The sequence below is a fragment of the Ahaetulla prasina genome, chromosome 6 (assembly GCF_028640845.1).
Source record: "Ahaetulla prasina isolate Xishuangbanna chromosome 6, ASM2864084v1, whole genome shotgun sequence".
In the NCBI taxonomy this organism is placed as follows: domain Eukaryota; kingdom Metazoa; phylum Chordata; class Lepidosauria; order Squamata; family Colubridae; genus Ahaetulla; species Ahaetulla prasina.
Window position 1 is genome coordinate 65,393,130 of NC_080544.1, and position 24,692 is coordinate 65,417,821.

Consider the following 24,692-nt stretch of genomic DNA (forward strand, 5'->3'; position numbering starts at 1 on the left):
GGCTTTCCCCTGGAAGAAAACTTGAGGGGGGGCTGGGCTGCGGGATGTCTTCGGTGACCTGGTTCCCGCCAGAACTCGGCCTTCTTCCGCTTGGGGGCGGCGGGGGGAGGGGCTGCAGCTTCTGGCGTTCGCAGTCCACCGGTTGTGGTCCCGGTGGCTCCGGAGGTGGATCGTCTCGTACGTCTGGAAGGCTCCCGGCCACTGCTTTAAGCCCCAAGGAGAATGATTAGGTTATAGCTAGATAAAATTCATAGATTAAAAACTCGAAGTGTCACAGCTGCTGCCCGAGTAGCCCGAGCTTTCTGCGGGGCGGAGCAGAACGAGTAGCATTCAGTCCTCGTGGCTGGTCGGTTGTAGCAATAGAGGCCTCACGAAGGCCCGCAAAGTTTGCCCTTTAATTTAAATAGGAAGCACCGTCATTTAATAGCTGGAGTATCCATATTTGGACTGCAAAATTCCTAAAAGCCGTTTCGTACTTTTTCAGGTTTTTCCAGCCGAGATGCGATAACCATCATTTTAACAAAGTGACAGTAGCGAAGCATGGGCGATTGAGAGCAGCGATTTGAAAGAATAAGGCAGGGGACCAGACCATCGCTGGAAATTGCTAAGATTTTTTAAAATGTTTACTTAGACATAATTTGGGTAACACTTTTACTAAGGTGAAATTCTATTTCAGCATCTTAATTACATTACAAACAGATTTTTGCTACTATGATGTGATGGACTCTTAAAATGGTTAGGAGAAATTTATGGAAATTATAGATTACTTCCAGTCTGTAGCAAGCTATCTATGTATTGTGCACCTAGTTGCGATAAGGTCTTTAGCTCAATTATGGAAAGCTAACATTTCCTCCACCCTATCATATGGCAGGGGGGAAAAACTTGTATGGCTGTAGTTGTTAACTGAAAAAGAATTTGTAGAAATGCTGCTGCAGAAATAGATTTTTGCCACTGCTTCCCGCTAGAATTGAGGATTGGAGAAATGAAGAATTAACCAAATTCAGATTATATGTGGAGGCGTAATCAATTGTTATGTAATCTGAATCAATTATGTCAGTTTGGAGAGATGTGGCCACAATCATGCTTTGGTCAGCATACGATTTCAAACCACAGTATGATTTACTGTATCATTTGATCACAGTGTTAACTATTTCATGAACTTTTTCCTTATAAATTGAAGGGATTATTTTGCAGCATATGTTTATTTCTGGTTACTTCTGGCATTCAAATAATTTTTATGATATAGCAACTTTTAATTAAGAAAACAGTCAAAACCATAGCCTAGCCTTTGCATAAATGCCACATTTATTTCTTTAACTGAACAGTGCCTGAAGTGTACACAAACAGTTTAAGACCCTAATTTCCAACACTCATAATTTAAGACATCAAGAAAACTAGACTCATTACTTCAGTATTGTTATTTATACAGTGGTAAAGGGTGTTCCCACAGCAATCACATATATACTGTACAAAGCAAGAGAAATAGTCTCCCAGCATTTGGAGATGGCATCACAGGAAGAGCTCATGTAGACAAACTAGATAATGGAAGCACAGGCAAAATAAGAAAAATTAAAATAACTATAACCTCTGTTATACAGAAAGATCTTGATACTGAATCTCAGCTTATGAATGTTAGAAATCCTTCGTACTGTATATGCAATTGAATACACTACAGAAAAAGAGACAGTAATAGCATATTAAACAGTTAAATGTCTTGTGTTATAGCTGCAGATTACCAGAGGTATGCAATTTCCTTATGGTATTTGTTGTTCTTTGCTAATTATGTTCCTTTCATTTCTGTTGCTTTGTAATAATATTCAAGTCTGTCATGCTGGATTAATCTACTGGAAGGTGATAGAAAGAACTTCTGTATGGGATAAATGTCTCCCTTAGTTTAGTGTGTGCAGCTGAAGAAACAGAAAACTATGTCACCCAGTAAATAAACATCAACCTCTAGCGTGTATATTTTATGGAAATGTGTGAGTTAGTACTTGTTCTATTGCATCATGTGTTGTTCTATTACATCATGTTATAATAACTAATTTCCCTCTTGAGATTGCCACTTAAGATGTGAGACTATGAGAAAGAGCAGAGTTGAAAATTTACCCTGTTGCATTTTATGTTAAGAAATTTCTTATTGATAAGATTCCCAAAATATTAACATCGTAGGGAGAAAACAAATAATAATTTTCTTTTCAACAAAGGCCTTGTGGTTACTGGAACTAAGTACTTTCCAAAAACATTCTTAAAATTTACATTCAAACAAAGACAAAAGAATTACAATAAGTCAACAGAGATTTATCTATTTCAGTTGAAGTCTGGATAGTATTTCTTAGCAGCTTGAATTTTTTCAGCAATGAATGAAGCAGCACCCTCAGTAATACAGAGGCCAAGAAAAAGGATGTGCTGGTGATTAGGTCTTCACTACCCCTTATAAATAACAATCATTTGAGGATATTCAGTCCAGCAGAAAGCTCCATCTTGCTTGATATATGATAAATTACAGTCAATTTGCTGAGATCAGAATTCACCAACTCATTTTTATCTGTTTTTACATTCTGATCAAAATATTTCTGCTGATCTAAGGGCTTTGGGTCAAACTTTTGATCTCTTAACTCAAAACTCTCGTGTTCTTTGTAGGTTTGCTGGCCTAAGAAACATGAAATAAAGCATGAGATCAAGCTTTGACCCAACCATCACACCATAGAAGGACATGCTCTTCAGGTTGGCTGACCTAAGGCATGCTCCACTATTAATCTGTCCACAATCCACTTGAGCATTTTTTTCTTTTTTGGTTCCAGTGCAGTTGATAGTACATATTTATTGACTGCTTAATTTGAAGAGCTAAATATATACAAGCAAGAATACTGACCTAACGACTTCATTCATTGTTTTTATAATGAAATATCTGACAATTTCTGATTTGTACAAGGAACTAAAAGACTTTTCTAATTTTGTCTCAATAATAAGGACATTCTGATCCTTTTGATTTTTGCATCTCATGAACTGTGCTGGGTGGGAATACCGTTGGCTCTATAGGGCAATACAGTATTCACAGAGGGTGCCATTTAGGGAAGTTTTGATATAGAATATATGCTCAAAAAGAACAAACTCCTAACTTCTGTAAGTTTATCCTTTATTTAAAAGAGTGCATTATTTTAAAATGACTAAGCTTGCAGTCTTCTGCACACTTACCCAGGAGAAAGCCCCATTGGACATTGTGAAACTTGCTAATTAGAAAAATTATTTTCAGGTTGTACTAAGTGTGGTGGTTTCTCAGAGGAAGTATGCCCAAGTTCAGATGCTTTCCTCAAGTTGGCTTCCAGCAGGTAGAAATCCCACTTTTTCTATAACAAAAGGCTACTATATTCTATCCACTTACCATCTTTCTTACTTATCTTATCTATCTTGTCTCATCTATCTTTATCATCAATCATTATTATCTCAGGATCAGAGTATGGGATTATTTTTTTAAAATTCAATTATTTGCTACGGAAATGCTCTCTAATGCAATTATTTAAATATATAGCAAAGTATGCCAAATCTTCTAATTAAATAACTAAACTCTGTGTCATAGATTTTAATAAAACTTCCTTTTGAGAGGGAACAAGTATCTTGACAGCTTCCTTTGAAAAGTATTTTGCAAATGGAATAACCAAGAGCAGAATTGCTTTAGAGATAAGTGGTTCCCAATTTGTAGCTTAGAGAATGTTAGGTGATACCTGGCATGGATACCAAAATAAAAATTCTTAAAATCTAATAGAAGGTTAATTAGTTCACCAAATTTTGACATGTTTACCCCAAACTTCATAGTATGATTTTAGCCATTTTTTTAAAAAAAGAAAAACATTTAATTTTGAAATGTTCTGGATGATATAAGGGTCATGTCTTCTGGTGCCCACAAACATTACAATGCTAATCCTTGACTTATGTGGTGCTATTCAAAATCGTTGCTGATAATGTATCTGTATTAAAGGAAAACATTGGAAACTATTGTTTTAAATCAAACATGCATTAATCTGCCTTGGTTTTTTTTTAAGGACAACTGAATGAATAACAAGGGTTAAACGACAAAACATTTTGAGAAAAGGAACTGCACTATAGAAGATGAATTGGCCTTGCATTGAGAAATTCATGGCAAGGAATACAAAAATGAAAGGCATTCCCAAATGTCAGTCTCCTACCTCGGTGACAAATTTTGCTAACTGTCCTAGTTTAGATAGTTTTCCCAGTCAGCACAGCTTCAAATAGATGTTACTGCTTATTTATTCCTTTCCCTAAAGTGTGATTTTCTTCAGTTTAAAAAAAAAAGGCAGGAGCACCACTAGAAAAACACGAGGGTTACTGGAGGATGACTTTGTGGTGTTAATTCCTCATTAAATGTGAATGAACAAGACATACACAATTTTACTGTAAACACATTGTCTGGAAGCAGCTTCAGGCTGGAAAGCTGAAATGAATAAAATTGCCTATCAAGGCTGTTTTTAAAGTCATGATTATAATTCTTTGCTATTTTTCAAACACAAAGAGTAAATAATGAAGATTAAAGTAAATAAAACTGTCACTTGACAATCTCTTAAATCTCACTGAATGGGCAGTAGAAATACCTTTCTTGTGCATTTAAATTAGGATAACATTCTGCCCAAACAGTTGTCCCAACCTAATTAGTGTTTGACTGATCAGAATTAAGAACTAGTGCTAAGAATAATTCTTAAAAGAGCAAGACAAGTGTTTACGTAAGGTAAAAGAATGGAAACCTGGATTCCTCATAGATTTGCTGAACTACAGCTTCCAGCATCTTTCATCATTATCTACACTTCAGGCAGCAGCTGATAGCTGCAGTTCAGTAATATCTGGAGGGGTCCATGATTCTCAGTTTTGGCCTCAGATCAGTAAGAGATTGGATCTACTAGGCTTTGTCCTATAAATGTTTAAGAGTGGAGTTTCTTGAAGGAAAGAAATGCTATCTTAAGAGAGTTAATCAGAAAGAAATATGTAGAAAATCTCACAATTATATAGTGGCTGTGTTCAAACACCATTAAGTCATGGTTTACAGAATAAATTACAGTTAACTAATTTTATACAACACACCAAATCATAAAACATCCACATTTTCTGGATTCACACAACAATGTAAGCTAAAAAAGAAGCAATTGGTTTGATAATGTTGTGTGAACCCAGCAAGTATCTTCCAGCCAGAGACTACAATATTATAAAAGGATTCTGGAGTTATTCCTGCTGAAACCTGTATTTTTGAACCTCTGGGACACTTTTGCCAATCCGCTGAATCTATGCCGAAGGGATTGTGACATTCTTGCCTTTATATTCACACATCTCACATCACATGCACATGAAATTCAAACTCTACATCCTTAAACAAACTTTCATCTGGGCATCACACAAAGGACCAATGGATGCAACAAAAAAGTGGGAGACAATGAAACCAAAGTGTATCCATGCTGTGCAAATCAAGATTCACTATTAGTGAAATATGCCACATTCCTAAGAACATACGTTAGAAGGGCTGGGGATCTTCAGAGGCTTGCCAAAGGTTGGCTTACATAGATACCCATTTTATTAAAAAAAATCACCAAAAACAAGAACTCTGAGATAAAACACTTCTGCTTTTAAGTTTACTCTAAAAATTTAATAAAAATGAAAATATCTTCCTCAACTACTTAGTGCTAGGGATTGATTGATTTTTCAGTGTCTATGCTTTGGTCAGCTTCATTTTCCAATTGGTCCATTCCACTTGGAATTCTAACACTTGAAAAAGAAAAAAAAGCAGTGAGATAACAAGTATATTTTGAAGGAGATTTTTAACAGCTTCACTTCCTATAGTGACAGAAAGGCATACCCTTTTCTGCATAAAGATCCCATTCATCTTTGCTATATTCCCACTAAATTCTCTAAACCTACTTTTCTCAGAAAAGAAAACAACAAGCTATCTTTTTCAGACAATCAGTTTTAAGTGCAACCAACAAATAGTTCTTTCTTTGCTGTGGGAAGACGACACCATCTCTTGAGTTTGCACTGCGTATATCGCCTTCTGTTCACCCTTCCTTCTCAAAGAGTACAGCCATACTCTTTCAAATGGCTATATTACACTATAATTAAATATTACCTATGACATCACTAATGAGAAGCATTCCAACTTCTCCCAGTCCTGCTAGCTTTCTTTCATCTGGTATCTTCCACACGTAGAGCTACTATGACCATGTTGACAGGGAAATCTGGGAACCACAGCCCTAACTCAGTGAAAGGGCAATAGGGTAGAGAAAAACTTCCATGCCATGAATAATATTTGGCAACAAGGAAAGGATTAAGCAGCTCCCTCACCAACATTTTCTTTTTAGGAACAGCACATGTTCAGTGCCAGCTGTTAATCCTTATTAAGACAAGGTCAGCGCTTGCTATACTTCCCTCTTCATGGGCTCTTTTAATTAATGAAAAGCAATATTCTGGGAGCAAAAGAATACTTGGGAGGGGGACCTGTTTAAACTTTTCCTTCACAAATTATTCTGCTTAGAATACGTGGTGCTGGCTACCAGCTTGACTGGCTTCAAAAAAGGGTTGGACCAATTCATAGAAATAGTGGGGCTTGGTGGTTATTAGCCTTTATAGCAGGGTGACTGCCTCTGAAGGCCATCTGCTGAGAGACTAGTGGGGTTCCTTGTGCAGTTGGTTGGCCACTGTGAGAACAAGCTGCTGGGCTAGATTGGCCAGCGGTCCAATCCAGCAGGTCACTGCTTATGCTCTTGTATGTATTTACAACTTCATTTTATCCAACAGAAAAATGTAAGCCACCCTACAAGAAAAAAAGCAGCAGAAAGGGGAAAAAACCCTGCTTCCTCTATTTTCTATTGCTGTTCCTTTGCTTTTAGTCACAGCATTTAAAAAACAAAAACTGTGTGTTAGTGGAGGGGAGCAGGTAAGGAAGGGGAGAATGTTGTTAGTGAAACACACTAGAAAGGAATGTCCAGACAGTAGATGCAGCTTGAAAAGAAACTAAAAATAGCCACATAAAACAGAGATGGATTCTTCTTGCATCACCACCCTGGTTCCTTTGGGTATCTCTTCCTTTACCAAAAATGCAGTCCAGCATCAGGAATATGCATAAGTTAGGGGAGACCCCGAAACACATGATTAACAGAATGCATATTATTTTCAGTGAAGTAAATAGAAATAAATACTTTATAAATATAATCTCATACTACTCTTTCTCTATCAAGTAATTTGTAAAATGTCAACAGTAAGTAATGAATTAGCAGCACATAATTCTATCACTTATCTCTTTAAATAGCATTAAGGTTCACTCTTGCAAATTCCTCTCTCTTTAAATTGAACAATTGATTTAGGAATTAAAAAAAACAGAAGGAAAGAAAGAAAAAAAACTCTTGCTTTGTTAGTAGTCATAAGCCACCCAATAAAGAGAAGAGTGGAAGATCACATATGTGCAAGAATTCCAGGGAATAGTACCCTTTTAAAATTACTCAAGGAAATGAGTTTGCCCAATGAAGCTGTAACTCATAATGGATCACTCTGAGGCACAGGCATCTGAGGAGACGAATGACAGGAAAATTCCAATTTTCAGATGGGGATCTTCCAACAGCACCCATTATTTCACTTTTCTGGATTTTTTTGAGGTGGGCAGATCTTTTAAGTTAAATTCTTGCCTGGGTTGTTGTTCGTCTTGATAATTTGGATCTGTTGGAGAAGCCAAGATAGAACAAATGTAAAGGCTTGAGGGGGAAAAAGGGAGGAATTACGCTTCAACTCAACTGAATCAGAGATTGCATATCTGTAACAGTAGTATAAATGAACTAGTTTACTCTTCTTCTAGAAGAGACTTTTTCAATTGGTTCCTTCCATAATTTTATACCAGCTATCCAGCAAGTCTAATGGGAGCTGTTTGTGCAAGACAAAAAAGACATATTTGGAAAATCATTCTCAAGATTTAAGATTTAATCCTTTAAGGCATTCAGTTACCTTATTGATCCAGCCAGGAGAGGGTTAAAGGCATACAGCCAATCATGCATGTCCTTATCATTGCTTGCTTGTAGCAGAATTCCACGATGTTCAGTGCACACTGCAAAAGTGTTAGGGGTCTAAACCAAGTAAAAAGTTGTTAGACTCATTCATAGAATCCTTCGGGAGATAGGGCGGTATATAAATTTGATCAATAAATAAATAGAAGAACAAGATGACTGCAGTATATACTGACTGCAATTATAATGACTACAAGTTACAGAAATCAAGCCATGTGAACCCAGATCCATATTTTCCATCCATACAGTCTTAACAATCCATATTGCAGCAGTCCTGGTTCTGAAATATTTGCTGCACATGTTATTTTGCTAATATGCAACCTACATTAATCACATGCACCAAGACAATTTCCTTGTGTATCCAATCACACTTGGCCAATAAAAAATTCTATTCTATTCTATTCTAATCAGAATGAGTTTTGTTATTTGTTCTAATCCCAAAAAATCCATTCATCAAATTATTTATCAATATATTGATTATTATAAATTTTATAAATAACTTAAGGCAGCAAACATATCCAACACACCTCCTCTTATTTTCCCTACAACTACACTGTGATGGGAGTTGGACTAAAAGGATGCCTAGCCAAAGATCACCCAATCAGCTTTCATTGCTAAGGCAGGATTAGAACTGACAGTCTCCTGCCTTCTACCCTGGTGCCTTAACCACTAGGCCAAACTGGCTCTTAAGGTGGTCACTTTAGCAGTATGTTTAACTGATAGTTTAAATAATTAGTTCCTATTTACAACGATGCCAAAAACAGCCTTACTATAGTATTTCCTAGAAAAGGAAACAAAGAAAGCAACCTGTGGTGGGGATGCTTATTTGAACAAAGTTTGCTCTTACTTTTAGCATTGCCTGCTGGTCTTCACTGTATTCCACCTGAGCTGATGAGAGATTGAGGACTGCTCTCTCCACAGAATCTTTGTCGCTGTTGTAGATGTAGACATAGGGGCGTCTCACAACCACATAGCGTTTCACCCACCCATTTGTATGGGGTTCCAGAAAGTGTAAGTAGCCTTTTCTGGAGACAATAGGGCTGTAGAGGAGACACATTGGCATCCCACTTAGTAATTGCATACAAACTTCACAGTGTGTGCTCAACAATCAACCCTATGGAGCAATTTTGTGGTCCCTGGCACATCTGGAAGACTGATGGTTGGGATGGGTCAATATAATTGGAATGAGATGATTCCTCTGATAATCTGGTCCAGCTCATAATGATTGGAATAAAATTCACAGTTTTGCCCAAGTTGCTAATTATTCCTGTTGCCCTTAGTTTTTACCTGACCCGAATCTCTTGAATATCAGGAACCAATAGACGCTGGATTTCCTTATCCTCCTCGGGCCCACAAACAGGGGATTTTTTCTTCTCTCCTTCGATGGTGAGCTCAATTTCAGGACTTTCTACTCTGGAAGGGAGCTGGAGAGTTCTGCAGAGAAAAAGCAGGTTTATAACTTCAATTACATTTTGACCAATGTCCTTTATTTTTCATAGTAAAACTATGTACTTTTGATACATAAACAGCCCCGACATTTTTAGCCTTGCCACGTTTCTTACCTGGCTTCTGTAGCACTATAATGGCCTTCGATCAGGGATGGACAGGTTGAGGAGGGGGTCAAAGTTGCACTACCAAGGCCTGACATGGAGGGGTCTCTCAGCAGAGTCACTGACATTTCAGATAGCTGGGTATAAAAAGAACCTGTCACTGGATATGCTTGTCTGAAAACAAATACCTCCAAATCTTGGTTGTATGTTTCAGCACTTTTATAACTATATATTCAGGACCTTCTCAGAAAACAGGTACCCTTATGTCTACAAATTATGCTCAGTTATCATTTATTCTTCTAAAGGGATTATATGCAGTAAAAGAGAAAATAAGCCCTCTAGGGCAATTTATAATTTGTTCCACAACACAAAGTAGAAGTTCAGGATCAGAACATTTCAGATCTGGTGGGATTCCATCATTTCACAAGTATCAGAGTTTGATATTTTACTCCCTTTTTGCCCCCAAATCCAATGTATCCCAAGTTAAATGTATTAGCTTTATTCGGTTCTCTGGGAATCAGTTCTGAAATGGACTAGGTTTTAAAATCTGGGGAGTAATAAGACTAATAAAAAGGTATGAAAGCACAGAAGGTATTTTACCTTGCTCTCACTTGCACTGACACACACATGGCTATGGCTGTACTCTCTGTTAAAAGTGTGTGTAAGAAGGCGCAAGCACTGCAAAAAAAAATGGAGAAAGAGAAAAATGAGTTTCGATTCTGACAAGAACAAAAGTACATAGGTAATCCTTTATTTACCATTGCAGTTGGGTGGTGTTAGAGGATCACCACACTACCTGACTTGATTTTGCATTTATAACTATTATAAAGTGATTCAGCACTGTCATTAAGTAAACTATGTGGTCATTAAGCAAATCCAGTATCTCCAATGGGCATTTTTTGCCATTTTCTATCAAAAAAATTGCAAATCATAGTCACATGACCATGGGATGCTGCAACTGGTTGTAAATGTAAGATGCGAAGTGCCTCACATGGCCATGGGGGTTGGGGCACCATGTCGGTTTACAACAGTCAAAAGTGCTTTATAGGTTGTCAAGCATTCTTTCCGAAACTGTCAAGACTGTTAAAACTTTGAATGGTCATTAAACCATTCGACAAGTAATTAAGTGAGCACTACCTGTAGCTGAACAAGTTTGGATTACTTTTATTCCTATGGACAGTCTTCCTGCCTTTCTGTCTGCCTCTGAATCTATATGTCTCCCTCCTTTCTCACCTTCTCTCTCCAAGAGCAGCAAAGATTAATAAGGACTCCAATCAAATGTTCAACTCTTTGTAGAAGTGGGGGAAAGGAATAATTTTTGTAACAGCACAAAACAAGTATTTATAATTGATGGTAAAAACTAGTTCTGCTGGAAATTACCACCATGTACCTGTATTGTAGAAATCTAAAGATATTCTCAGTGGGCCTTCAAATTAAGGAAATGCTCTTTTCTGAGAAAGCTTTCCTGCTAACAAATGTTATTTCTTCACTCAGAAATTACTGCTACTTTCAGAAAAAAATACTATTGGAACTTGCAGAGAATATTCAGATGCCTTCAGAATGCAGGTACAAAAAGATCATAGACTTAAAGAAAATATGAAGCCAACTTTTCTAGTCCTGTCCCAGAAGATAAGCACATTCCATATTCTATACCTTGACTGCAAGTTCTTTCTGTCTCTCACTAGGAATATCAAGAGGTAAAGGCCTCCCTTCTGGGGTACCATCTGCAGAGATTGGAGATGAAACATAAGATGTGCTACGGGAATCAGAATCTTCACTGGAGCTTGAGGACAAGGAATCCAGACCTAAGCGCTGAGTTGTCTCCAACTTCTCACGCAAGAGCAGATAATGTCTTGTTTTCTCAACCTATGAAAAGAAAGGCGAGTTTGCTGTTGATATCTTCCATTATCATAAATGGCCATGCCAGGTGGAGAATTGTGGAAGTCAGAATCCATACATCTAGAGAGCATCCAGTATGGGGAAGAGTATTTCAAGTATTTTACCTTACATCAATCTACTCTTGCCACCTGGCCCATTAGTTGGGCAGGACTAAATTGATGTGAAACTGGCAGTTATCAGGCCTCAGGCTAGAGCCTTACTTCTTGTAGAAGACTCAGTTTTTCCAGTTCCCACTGATGATCCAAGATGAGACTATCACTACGGGGTCGCCACCCAGCTAAATTCTCTTCTCCTCGTACGTAGGCCACAGAGGTGTCCAGCACACGCCTTCGTCTCCTTTGCATACCTACAGAGGAAATCTTTATTCAGCATAGCTGTGTTCTATAAGTGCATGCAACACATTCATATTTTGTAAGTTAGAGCAACAATTAAGTCTTGCCTTCTAAAGCTATATCCCTCTTGTTTAAGTATAAGCCCAAAACTTCATGGAGGGACCCTTTCATAAAGAAAAAACTTTTTACCTGGACTGCCAGCATCAGCAACTCGGCAGAGGCTGAGCTCATAGACTCCGGTCACACGGTTACTGTAGCAGAAAGTGGAAAAAAAGAGCAAGCTAATAGAAGTTACACCATTCTTATGAATATGGTACATTCAAGGAATCATTTTATTACACCTCATCTTTCAAGATGAGAGGACCGAAATCTGTTTTTTAGGGAATTTTAATATTAAGCTGAAAGCTTTATATGAAGCCTAACAGCCCTTAGTTAAGAAGTGAACATAACATAGTTAATATCTACGAAGAAATACACTTACAGCTTCCATGTTAGTTGATCTTCTTTATCCTATATATATATTCTTTATCCTAATAAGATGTGCTACCCTTCTGGCCTTTCTTACCTTTCTGAAGCTCGAAGGCTTCCACTTCCAAAAAGATTGCGGATTGATCTAGAAGCAGGGAGTTTGGCATCTCTGGAGTAAAAGACCATACAAAAATCTTTGGTGATGACAGCAGGTTGGGTGCAGTTCTCCATCTGAAATGAGAGCATAATCTTATTACACTGTCAGGCCTGAAGAATCAGGACCACACATTAAGCTCCAGTTAAGTTGATTTATACACAAGATTTTAGTCAACTAATTGACAGTACTAAACTGCTGCTAGATAATAGTTACTGGAAATTGAATTCAAGAGGGGCAGAACTTGGACTGTTTATGGGAATGTAAATGTTAATTCCTCTCTTGACTCTGACCCCAGGCTCTGTCTCTCCTTCATATATACAGTGATTTTAAAAAAGCAAGCTTAAACTGGTGATTACATTTCTATATCTATGTAATTTTCTTGCATTCCTACAAAAGTTGATTTGTTATTGTCTTTTTTATGGGATTTTGGAAGGAATATTGAAATGAAGGCACTGATATGTCTTGCCTCAATATAAGCAGAGAGGGTCATGTAGATTTTTTCTCTGTAAGGAGTAACACGATTCAGGAGCAAAGAGTTATGCATGGAGCTATCCCACGCAGCTTCAAACTGGTAAAAAGTCCTGCAGCGGAAAAAATAAAATACCAGGTTAATAAAAGACTATAAATTATTCCAAAACATTAGTAATAGGAACAAAACACAAACATGCACAAATGCACACGTACACACACACTTAACACATACACACATTGATCTGTCTGAATGATGTACCCATACTGGAGTACTCTGGCCCAAAATATAAAATCTTCTTTGAAAGGCAAATATGACAGTATCACTGGGAATTCTCAAGGAAGGTCTTGGAGTATATGTTAATTATTTTTTTTAATGGCCCCATATAGATAGGAATGATTTTGGAAAGAAGAAAAGGTGACAGAAAAACAGGGAAAGAGGAAGGCAGCACTTGAAAAGGGAGTTACATAAACAAGGGGCAATGAACAATAAACAGGATTAGAGCTGAGAGTATACCAGACAGAAATAGCACCCACTGATCCATCCTTCTGACGAAATGATTCCAAAGCAATTTTAAGATCTATTGACTCATTCTTATTTTGGAACTATTATTATTTAGATAGCTACCCATTTCACATAAGAAGGCTCCGGGCAGCCTATAATGAAACTGATTATTTACATATATTATAAAAAGAATTAAAGCAATTCAATTATTAAACCACAGTGTGGGTTCCCTACTATCAGGGGATCCTCAGACCTTGTGAAAAACACACACACACCATGTTTTGAAGGCTTTCTGGAAGGACATAAGGATTGGGGCTAACTTCACTTAAGAAGGTATAAAGTTCCACAGCCTCCAGGCACCAGGACAAGATATCATCAGCATAACTTAGTATGCTAGGAGCAAGGAAGTACATTTGAACATCATCACTTATTAATAGTCCCTTAATAATGATGATGAGATGATGGTGACAGATGATCTCACCCAGTGATTTTATGTAGCTGTTAAACATGTATGGAGTGAGCACCAAAATCTATGGCACCCACATAATTGGAACAGAGGGTGAGACTTCTCATTCCCAATCAGCACCAACTATTACCAGACCCAAAGGAAGGAAGAGAACCAGCAGAGTATGTTTCTATCCGTTTTCAACCCCATGGTTGATGGTATCTGCAGCCACTGCGATGGCCAGGATGGATATACTACCCCCATCCCATTCCCACCAGAGATCATCCAAAAATGCAATTTAAGATGCCATCTAAAAGAAAGTAGGGAAGAAGCAATAGCAATTTAAAAAGATCCTTCCTTGATATAGAAATAACTGATCATCTTAAAGTATTGCCTAAAGCACTCCAAGGCCACATCTCTTCAGTCAAATATGTTAAAATAAATAATCTTTCTTCCATTAGAAGGAGATACTAATTTTTGGCAAGCAAATTCAGAAAAACGAAAGAAAAAGTGAGGATGCTCAGTATTCAATTCTACATCTCTAGAAACATTTTCAGTATACTTTGGCAGAGGTTTGTTACAAAGTGTTTGCAGCTAATTTACCATGTTTGTTTATTTTTTGCACATAACAATTTTCAAAATTGTGGACTAGTGTGTAATCCTGTAATCCTTAGTATGAAAAATATGTTCTACACAGTAGATATTAGTCCAGAAGTTCTCAAATTTTGCTGTGTCATTCATGATAAATGAATTTATGTGACCCATCTGTGAATAAAACTAATGCTTCCAAAAAACAGTGACTAGATAATTTAAAATCCAAACTTTTAATGAGAAGAGTGAGCTTGCTTAAATTTGGCTTATTCCTGTACTCTGGGTGTTATAACTAAGACAGTCACTAATTTCTCATTCCATTTTTGAATATTTGCTTATTATAGCAACCTTCATTATACAAGCCATTGTATTTGTATATGAAAGTTGGAGCCCACTCAGACTGTGCAGGTAGTCCTTAACTTACAACAGTTCATTTAGTGACTGTTCACAGTTACAACGGCACTGAAATGTGACTTATGAACATTTTTCACACTTACAACCGTTGCAGCAGCCTCATGATCATGTGATCAAAATTCAGATGCTAGGCAACTGGTTCATATTTATGACCGTTGCTGTGTCCCAAAGTCACGTGATTATATTTTACGACCTTCTGATAAGCAAAGTCAATGGGGAGGCCAGATTCACTTAAAAACTGGGTTACTAACTTATCAACTGCAGTGATTCACTTAACAACTGTGGCAAGAAAGGTTGTAAAATGTGACAAAACACACTTAACAAATGTCTCACTTAACAACTGAAATTTTGCACTCAGATGTGATTGTAAGTGGAGGACTATCTCTACTTCCGGCTTTCTTGTCTGAATTACTTGGACAAGCCAACACTTAGCTTATTTAGGCAGTCCATAAGCATAGCACCCTATAGTGCTATGGAATATTATGCCCCTTCAGAAATCCAGATTTCCATAAAGAATAAATTCCATGGCATACTAGCTGCTCTGTTCATGTTGGAACACCCAAAGGAGGTAGCAATTCTGCTAATTAGAACACATGCCCAATTTTCCACCTATCCCCTTTCAATCACATTTTCACTTACGATGGTTTTTCTCTTGTGAAAAATGCTTGTTTCAATTTTATTTATTTATATGTGTGTGTGTGTATGTGTGTGTGTATGTATGTACATACATACATACATACCAGTGGCCATTTCAGAAATTATGAAATGTTTCCAAACGTGATCAAAATACTGGGATTTTTTCTCTCTCTCCTCCCTTTCTCTCATTTTCATCTGAGCATCCTCAAGTTTTAAAAATATTCTGGCATTCCACTATCACAGCTCACCAACATTCAGTATCAACGTAGTCAGAAGCCTCTTTAATAATAAGAAACACCAATCCACCTATTGGAAGTTAATTTATTAACAATAAATCTATTACTAAGAATAGCAGCTGACTCTTGGTAAAGAGGATCTGAGTATTGGTTGATGCACAATTAACTACCCCATTCTAAACATCAGACATTTTCACATACATTTTGCATGTTGCAAAAACCAAAAGAGCTAAGTTCACTGAGACACAAGCAAGTCAAAGACAAATTCCAAAAGGAAGGAAACAAGTTTAGGACAGGAAGAGTGTAGAAGTGAAGAGAAAAGGAGGGAAACCAGTAAGAGATCAAGCAAGGGTGAGAGAAAAGTGAGACAAAAATACCTAGTGTCATTTCCAAGTGAAATGCTATAAGTGGAAGGCAACCCAAGACAAACACATGTACAGATACACAAAAAAATTAAAATGTCAGAAAGCATTGTTTATAGGTGTCTGAGAAAAGCTGCCCAGAGAGGCAGCTACACAGGGATGCATGGAGATTTGAAGAGACCAGCCATAATTAGTTACAATACTGTTCTCTCTTCAATCTCTTAGTAGAAGGACACGTATACAATCGGAAGCCCGGACTGTTGTGTTGGATATTTCCCTCTGGTTTTCTAGGTGAAAGTCTAATAGTCCTGGTGATTCAATTAGATTTTTTAAAATCTGTATTATCTGTAGACTAAAAAGATCAAGGAAATTTTCATTAACCAGGTTCTTATCAGAATTGTGATTTCCAGTATGAGAATTGGGTTTCAGTCTCTCCCAACCTGTTGCTTTGAAGACATGTAGAAATTACAGCTCTCTGAATCACTTGGCAGCCTGGAGTTGTAATCTTCGCACATCTGGAATGCATGAAATTTGCTGTGCTACAATGATTTCATGAAGGTAAGATTTACAGGAAAAAACCCTTTCAGCCTATAGTATTTCCCTAAAAAAATACAGCTTCTCTTAACAGTACCGAGCAATGCTACTATATTGAGGAGTATTCAGCAACTTTATTTTATCAAGTCAAACTACAGTATGCCCTACTTATCAAGAAGGAACAAGCAAGGTGTTCCATGCAAAAGAGAAGTATAGCAATAAATAAATCCAAATGGCTCTGAAAAAGGAAGTCCTAAATTAGAAATATTCATTCTAATAGTTCTAATAATCCTTTCTAATCCTCAAAAGGTAAAAGCCATATCAACTTCATCTTCCAGATGACCATCATAGAAAGTCTGATGTAAACTTTGTTGTATAAAACCAGACTACATAAGAAACCATTAATGGAAACCAGTTCCATCATGGTGCCTGGAATAGGCAACAGAAACTCAATTCAAATTGGCAGAAAGCTGCAGATGAAGGAACAAAAATACTGGTACCAAGGCAGGAAATGCTTTTAATTTTAGTGAACTGAATCACAGTGGCCACATCTGTCTTGTCCGATTTATCCATGGAATTTTTCAGCCAATTATCTTCAATGATACTTTTGGTACCAAATTTTTAAATCTAAATGATTAACTAGGAGGCACTGCAATAAAATTGTAATTCTTACAGTGACCTCATAAATTAAGAACATAGTTACAGTAATTGCACACTGACTTGCAACTAAAGTTGATATTTTATTCTTATTTATTATATTTTCTATCACTATCATCTCTAAAACAAATGTTCTAAGTCTTAAGTCTAGATTCCAAAGAGCAAAATAGACCTAATTCAAATATTAGACTAAACTAAATCAACCAGACAATTTTTCTTTCCATTTCCCACATTAGCTTTCCTTGTTTGATTTTAAATTCTTCAACAAAAGAAGTCAATCATTATACTAGGGTTAGGGAATAGAGAAATGTTTGAAGAATTACTTACATTTTACATCACAACCTAGCTCTTTTGATCCTGTTCTCTGGCCTGGCATAGCTTTCCTCTTTAACATAGTGTCTCTCCAATGTGTGGGACTGCAGCCAGTGAGACCGGCAGGATCTTGTCAATATTTAAAGAATTATATTCAGAAATTCCAATCTTCCTAGCATGCAGAGTTGGCAATTTTATTGGCTCCTTGGGATGCTTTAATATCTAATCATTGTCACAGTCAAGTCATGCAATCCATTTGATACTTGAATTGGTACAGTTGCCTCAGACTGCATTTTGAACAGTTTTTGCACCCACATCTACCTAGGAAGCCTGTTAAACCCCCACCTCCATTGATGGCTCTTTCGCATCATCCTGGGGTTACTCTAATCTCCTCTCTCAACCCCAGTCACACGGAACACAGCATCTCATGAAGCCTGCATCAGTTCAACTTCTTTTGTGTCACTGCCAAAGCCAAAAGCAGGAGATGGAGGAGTTTCAGTATGGACAGGCCAGGCCAGCATTTTTTGGCAGAGATAGAGGGGGAAAAAAGGAAAGAGGGAAATCAAATGGGAAAAAAAAAGCTATCTCCCAGTCCCCAGTCCCCAAAGAGAGCATTTATGGATGAGAGAGAAATAAGAAAAACACTGGCCTTTGAAAGAAAAGTTACAAAAAGCAACAACCAAGGAACAAAATGGAACAAAAAGAAGCCCAGTGATGCAGAAGAGAAAAAAGGAAGGGAGAAGCTGGTGTGTTCAGGTAGGTGGAAGTAAGTTTAGTCTACAGCATTGCTAACCCAATGCCAATTTGAAAAAGGTGTATGAGAGGAAATAAAATACATGGGAAAGCTCACAAATAATACCTAGGCATATCCGAATCAAGAAACTGCCTGCAAAAACACAAACAATCACATGGTTAGTTTAAATGGGCAGTGCTGGTGGAGGTGGCAGTAGCATCAGCAGTTTTATCATGCAGGTCTTCCAAAGCCTAAGCCTTACAAACAGCTCCTCTCTATCCCTATCTCTCTATAGTAGAAAAAAAGCTCAAGGCCCCCTGATGAACACATTGTAAATAAGTAAGTGGAGTAACAATGAGATACACTGAAATGTTTAGGGTCAGTTTGGGGGCCTTTATTGCAGAGCCTTAAATCCAATCAATTCACTCAAATTCAAATGAAGTTTGTTGTCAGTACATCACTACCTAAAGCAAATTTAAGCTCCCTCAGCATTGTGAAGGTGAAAGGGGCAGAGCCTTTGTTATGTTTGCAGAAGTCTTAAGGTTAGATTGACAAGTGCATGTCGGCTACCATTTTACCACAATTGCACATAGTTCTTAATCAGGAATTTATGTTTACTATACCATCTAGATCAGAAATGTCTGCCATTTAGAGAAACTGGAATTTTAAGCCATCACAGGTCTAAGTTACAAAGGCTGGTTTCTCCAATTCCAAAATTTATTTTTATTTATTTATTTAATCACATTTTTATACCGCCCTATCTCCCGAGGGACTCAGGGCGGTTTACAGCCTGATAAAAAACACAAATATAAATACAAGATAAAACACCAATTAAAAACTTATTAAATAAGGCCGAATATTAAAATTACGATAAAAATAATAAAACCCCATTATTATTATTATTTTTTTATTTTTTATTTTTTTTTAAATTTTAATTTTTAAAATTAAAATTTAAAATTCTAGTCCAGTCCTGGACTAGAAATCTGAAATGGCATCCATTTCAGGTTTAGAAAACAAATAAACCTTTGCTTAAAGAGCTGCATCTGACAGCAGAAAGATTGGGAACATCAGTGTCTGTCTGCCTCTCAACAGGGCATTTTATTCCACATGTTGTGAGGACCCACCCATTGACTATAAACGGATATGTAGGAAAAGTACTGTCCTCATTTAGAAATTCATGCCATACTAGGTTTGCTTTTTTTGTTTTGCTGTTGCTGACTTGCCTCAAGGAAAAACTGTCTTTCTAGTATTTTTGACATTCTAATTCAGGCTGTCTTTCTAGTATTTTTGACATTCTAATTCAGGCATATAATTTGGTCATTGTGTCATTTCCATCAATCTGATGCATCGTCACCTTTTGTCTAATAATTCCTATAAATACTGCCATATGGCTCTACAAGGGCTTTTGGCCAACACACAAGGAGGACTTTTACAATGCTATGAACATGAAGCTGGTTTGAATTTTTCTTGCATCATGTTACTCAATGATATTGGGATACAGTGAATAAAGTCTAAAGAGATGGTTGTCTGCCTACTGGGAAAATAGCCTGGTGATACATGATAGCTGGGAACTGAAACAGGTGCCCATGTAGGTGGATGAGTTGAGTTCTCAACAAAAAGTTCTTAGTTAAGGACTATCAAGATTTGAAGAAAGTTCCTAAAATTCATGCAAATTTTAAAAAGATGAGAAATCTGGAAAACGGGGCTCTAATGCCACTTTTGTAACTTGATACAATCCAGATGGGATCAGATTACAACTCCTACTGCCCCAAGATAAAAATGCTACCTTGGGATGACAACAATTGTAGTCTCAGACTGGGAATGCATCAGGTTGAGAAAGGCTGTTCTTGTAGATAGACCCTTTGTTATTCTTTTCCTTCAGCCAAATCTGGCCAGCCTTGCTGACAACTTTAAGATGCCAGCCATCAATTCTGTTTTCATCCATTCAGGAAGCAAAGAATAACGCTCATATAGGAGAAAAAGACATAAGAGGAAGGAGCAGCAGAAACCTACCGGCATATGATTCCTAGTCTTTCTTACTTCTCTGGCAATGCTCAGAAACCTCAACAATAGACTTCTTGTGGTTTATGAGAATTTAGAAATTTAAATGTTGGGTTCAATGAAGGCTGCTGCTTTGAACACCATAACAAGGAACTTGGCTAATAAATGTCACAATAAACCAAATGGCAAATCAATCCTGAGACATACTGAAAACAATCATACTCGGGTTTCCTGTGAAGAGCTGCAGAGTTTGGAAATAATATTAGAAAAAATACCACTTCTAGAATATGTAATAAAGAGGCCTTTTTCAACCCAATTTCCTTCACATGTCATAGAATTGGAATTCCCAGCATGCTGAATAGGAATTCTGGATTTATATTCCAATACATTTGGAGGGCATCAGGTCAGGGGAGGCTGAGATCGAAAGCTCAGGAACCAGGGTTGAAAGAAATATTGCATGACCAGGATTGATTGCTTTCATTCTGTAAAGCAAAATGCATCATACAATTAGCAATACTTCCTAATATTAGTTTTAATCATTGATTTTACAGATGACTGCATGTTGACAAGCCAGGATCCTGTAAAAAAGAAGTTTACTTGGCATGTATGCTGTCAAGATTAGTGTAGGAATAACAGCAACCACTAAATAAATCTAGGGCAATAGCTTCCAATAATTATCATTGTTCTTGATAATAGGTAAATTTCCTATGTTTTTTTCTTCTATTTTTGCTTATAGGTTGGCTATTATTGTCACTGAAAAAGCTGGAAACATTGTTATATAAATTGTATCTATATCAACTTAATCAAAACTAAAGGTCTTGGTTAATATCAGTAAAAGGAACAACATTGCTGTGCTTGGTTTGGCTTTATTTTCCCATTTTATTTTATTTTGTTTTGTTTTTCTTCTGTTGATTTATTGCTTGTTTGTTCAGAAGGGAAAATTCCTTTTGAATAGAATATATATATATTATATTACCATCAAACACATGGAATTGATGCTCAAGGATATACAGGATATCAATATCCCTATCAATGTCTTCATTGATATCTGCCAGACAACATTTAAAAAACTAATTAAATGGGAGGGTGTGTGCTGTGTTCAAACAGTTCTAACAGTCAACTTTATTTATAGCTATGAACTCCATTCACATATATTTTATTGGCATTTGGGGAAAACCATCATGGAGGATGGGTGCAGCACAGTGTTTGTTGGGATGTGATCATTTACCCAGAAAAAAAGGAACAAAAAAAACTGGAATAATAGAAAGGATCTTCTCCATAAACAAAGGAGAAGAAAGAAAGCTGACTAGTCTCAGGGAAGAGATACTTTGCAACTGATGTGCCTTAACCATTTAAATTATGTCTAATAGTCCCCAAAGGTTGCCTATTCCCTGTCCTTGAACAATCATCTTCCAAACTCTGCCCAGGCTGCTTAGAAATCATAGTTCTAACATACCTGGACATCAGATTGGAAAAACCTGGATTAGAATTAGTTTAACCAACCTCTTTTTCCTTTTCACATTCCCTCATCAGCTTTGCTCTTTTCCATGATATACTTACACCTTATTTTGTTGAAATTTATTTATGCTGCTCTTGACTCACCATCATTTCCCAACTCACCCATATATTCTTTCAGAGGGTTGTAAAAAATCATATATGTTTAAACATCTGAATTGAGATCAATGTTGAGGAATAAACTCAGGATTATTTGATCATAATAACTTGGTCTCAACTGTAGAAGGTACTGAAAGAGAAACTAATCTTCAGAAAAAGATGAATGAAGGAGATATCACATTGTCTCCTGTCTTTTGTTTTCCTAACAGAATCTATTACTCACTCATCCATGTCTTTCATCTTAAGAATAATAAATCATCCATTTGTTAATGACACTGTGTTATCTTTTACCACTAACCTCTCATAATAATGCAATACCCAGACCCAAGGAAGTAAGAAAGGGCTTCACATTCCAACCTCTAATCTTCTCAGTATCTTTTTTAAAAATACGTTTTGCAAAATAGGAAGAATCTGTAATGCATCCCTGTAGCCATTTTTGAAATTTTGGAGAAGGGTTGTTCCATTCAAACTGCGGTGTTAAATCCCACCCATTGTTCCATTGGAGAATGACTGAGCCCTTGTAGAAAGATGCATGTGTCAGTGCTTCCCTTTCATAGTACATGAAAATATTATCAGCTTTCTTCTGCTAGGCTGTGAGATAAATTGTAAATACTAAAAGTAGTATTTACAATATATGGCGAATAAATGTTTGCAAACTGCTAAAGCAACTGAGCCACAGTCCAGGAGCAAATTTAAACATATTCTGCACATGGAGAGATGCCAGTCCTCCAAGGTCATGTAACTGCTAACTATTTGGGAGGTCCTAGGTTCTTTCTAGTATTTCCATTTATTATTAAATAATATTTCTTAAAACAATATTTTTAAGTGAATAAAAGGGACACATGGACATGTTCTGGGCAAGATGGACCTCAGCCACAGACGCATGAAACTTTCTGCCAGAGGAAATAATATCAGACTAGACAAATAAATGATTTAACTGATACTAGGCAACTTCCTATGTTGCACTAGTCTCTTAAACTGTTATCCATGTTTTCCAAAAAATACTGGAGAAAAGTCACTAGCCCTTTCTGTGTGCAATTTTGTGGTTTTCTTTTTTGCCAACTTTGTCAGAACTTTGACCTATTGTGTAAAGAGTTGGGTCTTTCAGGGAAAAAGCTTTTCACGCAACTGGGCATATACAGTACCAGACGTATATAGAAGTATCATGACTGATCCAGATTAGCTGAGTATTCTGAGAGACCTACCGATCATCCTGAGAGGGCCGGATGTATCCTGAAGACAGGATGTTCAAAGAGAGGATATTGGGATCAATGAGGGACTCATCTCCTTCTGGAGTGTTCCGGATTCGACCTACAAATAGAGGATAGAGCATACATTTTATCTTCTCTATACTGCTGCAGAACAATTAGAGTAAGTATATTTCTAGACATCTAAATCATAATCGGGTAAGTCTTTTCCAAAATATGAAGGGAAGATCTGGAGTGATGCATATGCAGCTTTCTCTCCGCTCTCCATTTCAACATTATGGGAGGCAGAAGGCAGAGTGTTGGAAGATTCATCCATATGTGTCATATTTCCATTGTAGTCATATTTTATAAAGTCTCCAGCTTGCCATATGTCCTAACCATAAGCAGAATTTTAAAGAGTCACACAAGACCTGTAGCTTGCAGGCTGCCCAATATAGTATATCTATAAAGTGAGATTATTCTCTAGGTCTTAAACTCATCATTGCTTATCATGATGAGAACTGAAAAGAAATCACACTGTTGGGATATTTTCATATTTTTTACCATTATGAGTTATGCTCCTCTTAGAAGAAAAAGGCTGTGAACCAATCACATCACTATAATTTGACAATCTCTCAAACGCTGTCCACATAAACAAATGCATCATCCAGTTTTCTATACAAAGTTCCAGTCTAACCTTCAAAATTCAAACTGTATCAAAGGAGATTTGCTTATTCATTAAACATAGTTCTATTCCAAAATACTTCTATTCTAGTCTGATCCAAGAGACTCTTGGAAGCTACACAGGAGATACACTGTAAAACATCCAAATCCAGGCTCTGTTTACCAAAATGAACAACTTGTTACAAAAAGTAAGGAAAAATGCTCTAATGTCATCTGAAAGCTCTATTTTGATACTTTTTACATAGCATCTATATCCATAATCTTTTCTTAAAATCAGTGATGCTGTTCTGCAGTTTGAGACTGCTTAGTTCATATGTATTGTATAGCTTCAACATTGATTGGGATATAGAACAAATATTTTACTTACCCACAACCAGCTCCCTCACTTCCTTCCAGCGGATGTGGCTCCCTGTCTCATGCACCAAGGTGACTGTAATCCTCCTTTGGATACCCTGACATCCATCATATGAAAAAGTAATAAAGTTAGCAGTTATAAGAACTGTGTTAAAAAAGCTAAGTAAATATTCCGCCCTCCAGAAGCAACCAGATAAACCACCATTAATGATAAATTTTATTAATTTATGACATTTATATGGCTGCCATATAACCTGCAGCTCTGGGTGGCCTACAGAAATATTAAGAACAAAACAAAGAAAGAAAGAAAATAAATAATGTCATCTTGAAAATTATCTGCCCATTCCACTGATGTGAAGATGTCATAAGCTATGCCAGCTATGGCTTCCAGATGGAGCAGATGTGGAAAAAGGTATCTCATAGCCAACCTCCAGATCCAAAGAGTCTAAATCTATAGTGCGCACAAAGTATTATCCTAAGTGGAAGTACATCAACTCCCATAAAT

General features: G+C 36.9%; 1 protein-coding gene and 1 long non-coding RNA gene across 2 annotated transcripts in view; one reads left to right on the forward strand and one right to left on the reverse strand.

The window, feature by feature from the left end:
• The first annotated feature begins 93 nt into the window (after positions 1-93).
• LOC131200580 (uncharacterized) lies at positions 94-1,961 on the forward strand. The gene is made up of 2 exons (XR_009155658.1): positions 94-230; positions 485-1,961. It is a non-coding gene; the product is annotated as an uncharacterized LOC131200580 (long non-coding RNA).
• Positions 1,962-3,971: 2,010 nt separating this feature from the next.
• The window catches only part of KIF1A (kinesin family member 1A), a 109,367-nt gene continuing 88,646 nt past the window's right edge, over positions 3,972-24,692 (reverse strand). Inside the window, exons 36-49 of the mRNA XM_058187548.1 lie at positions 24,201-24,285; positions 23,168-23,273; positions 18,474-18,500; positions 12,921-13,035; positions 12,395-12,528; positions 12,019-12,080; positions 11,698-11,843; positions 11,252-11,464; positions 10,199-10,276; positions 9,611-9,735; positions 9,336-9,482; positions 8,896-9,088; positions 7,990-8,108; positions 3,972-7,707 (exon numbers count right to left, since the gene is read on the reverse strand). Of these exons, the coding sequence (XP_058043531.1) occupies positions 7,665-7,707; positions 7,990-8,108; positions 8,896-9,088; positions 9,336-9,482; positions 9,611-9,735; positions 10,199-10,276; positions 11,252-11,464; positions 11,698-11,843; positions 12,019-12,080; positions 12,395-12,528; positions 12,921-13,035; positions 18,474-18,500; positions 23,168-23,273; positions 24,201-24,285 (1,593 nt within the window). The 3' untranslated portion in view covers positions 3,972-7,664. The remainder of the gene's footprint in view (positions 7,708-7,989; positions 8,109-8,895; positions 9,089-9,335; positions 9,483-9,610; positions 9,736-10,198; positions 10,277-11,251; positions 11,465-11,697; positions 11,844-12,018; positions 12,081-12,394; positions 12,529-12,920; positions 13,036-18,473; positions 18,501-23,167; positions 23,274-24,200; positions 24,286-24,692) is intronic.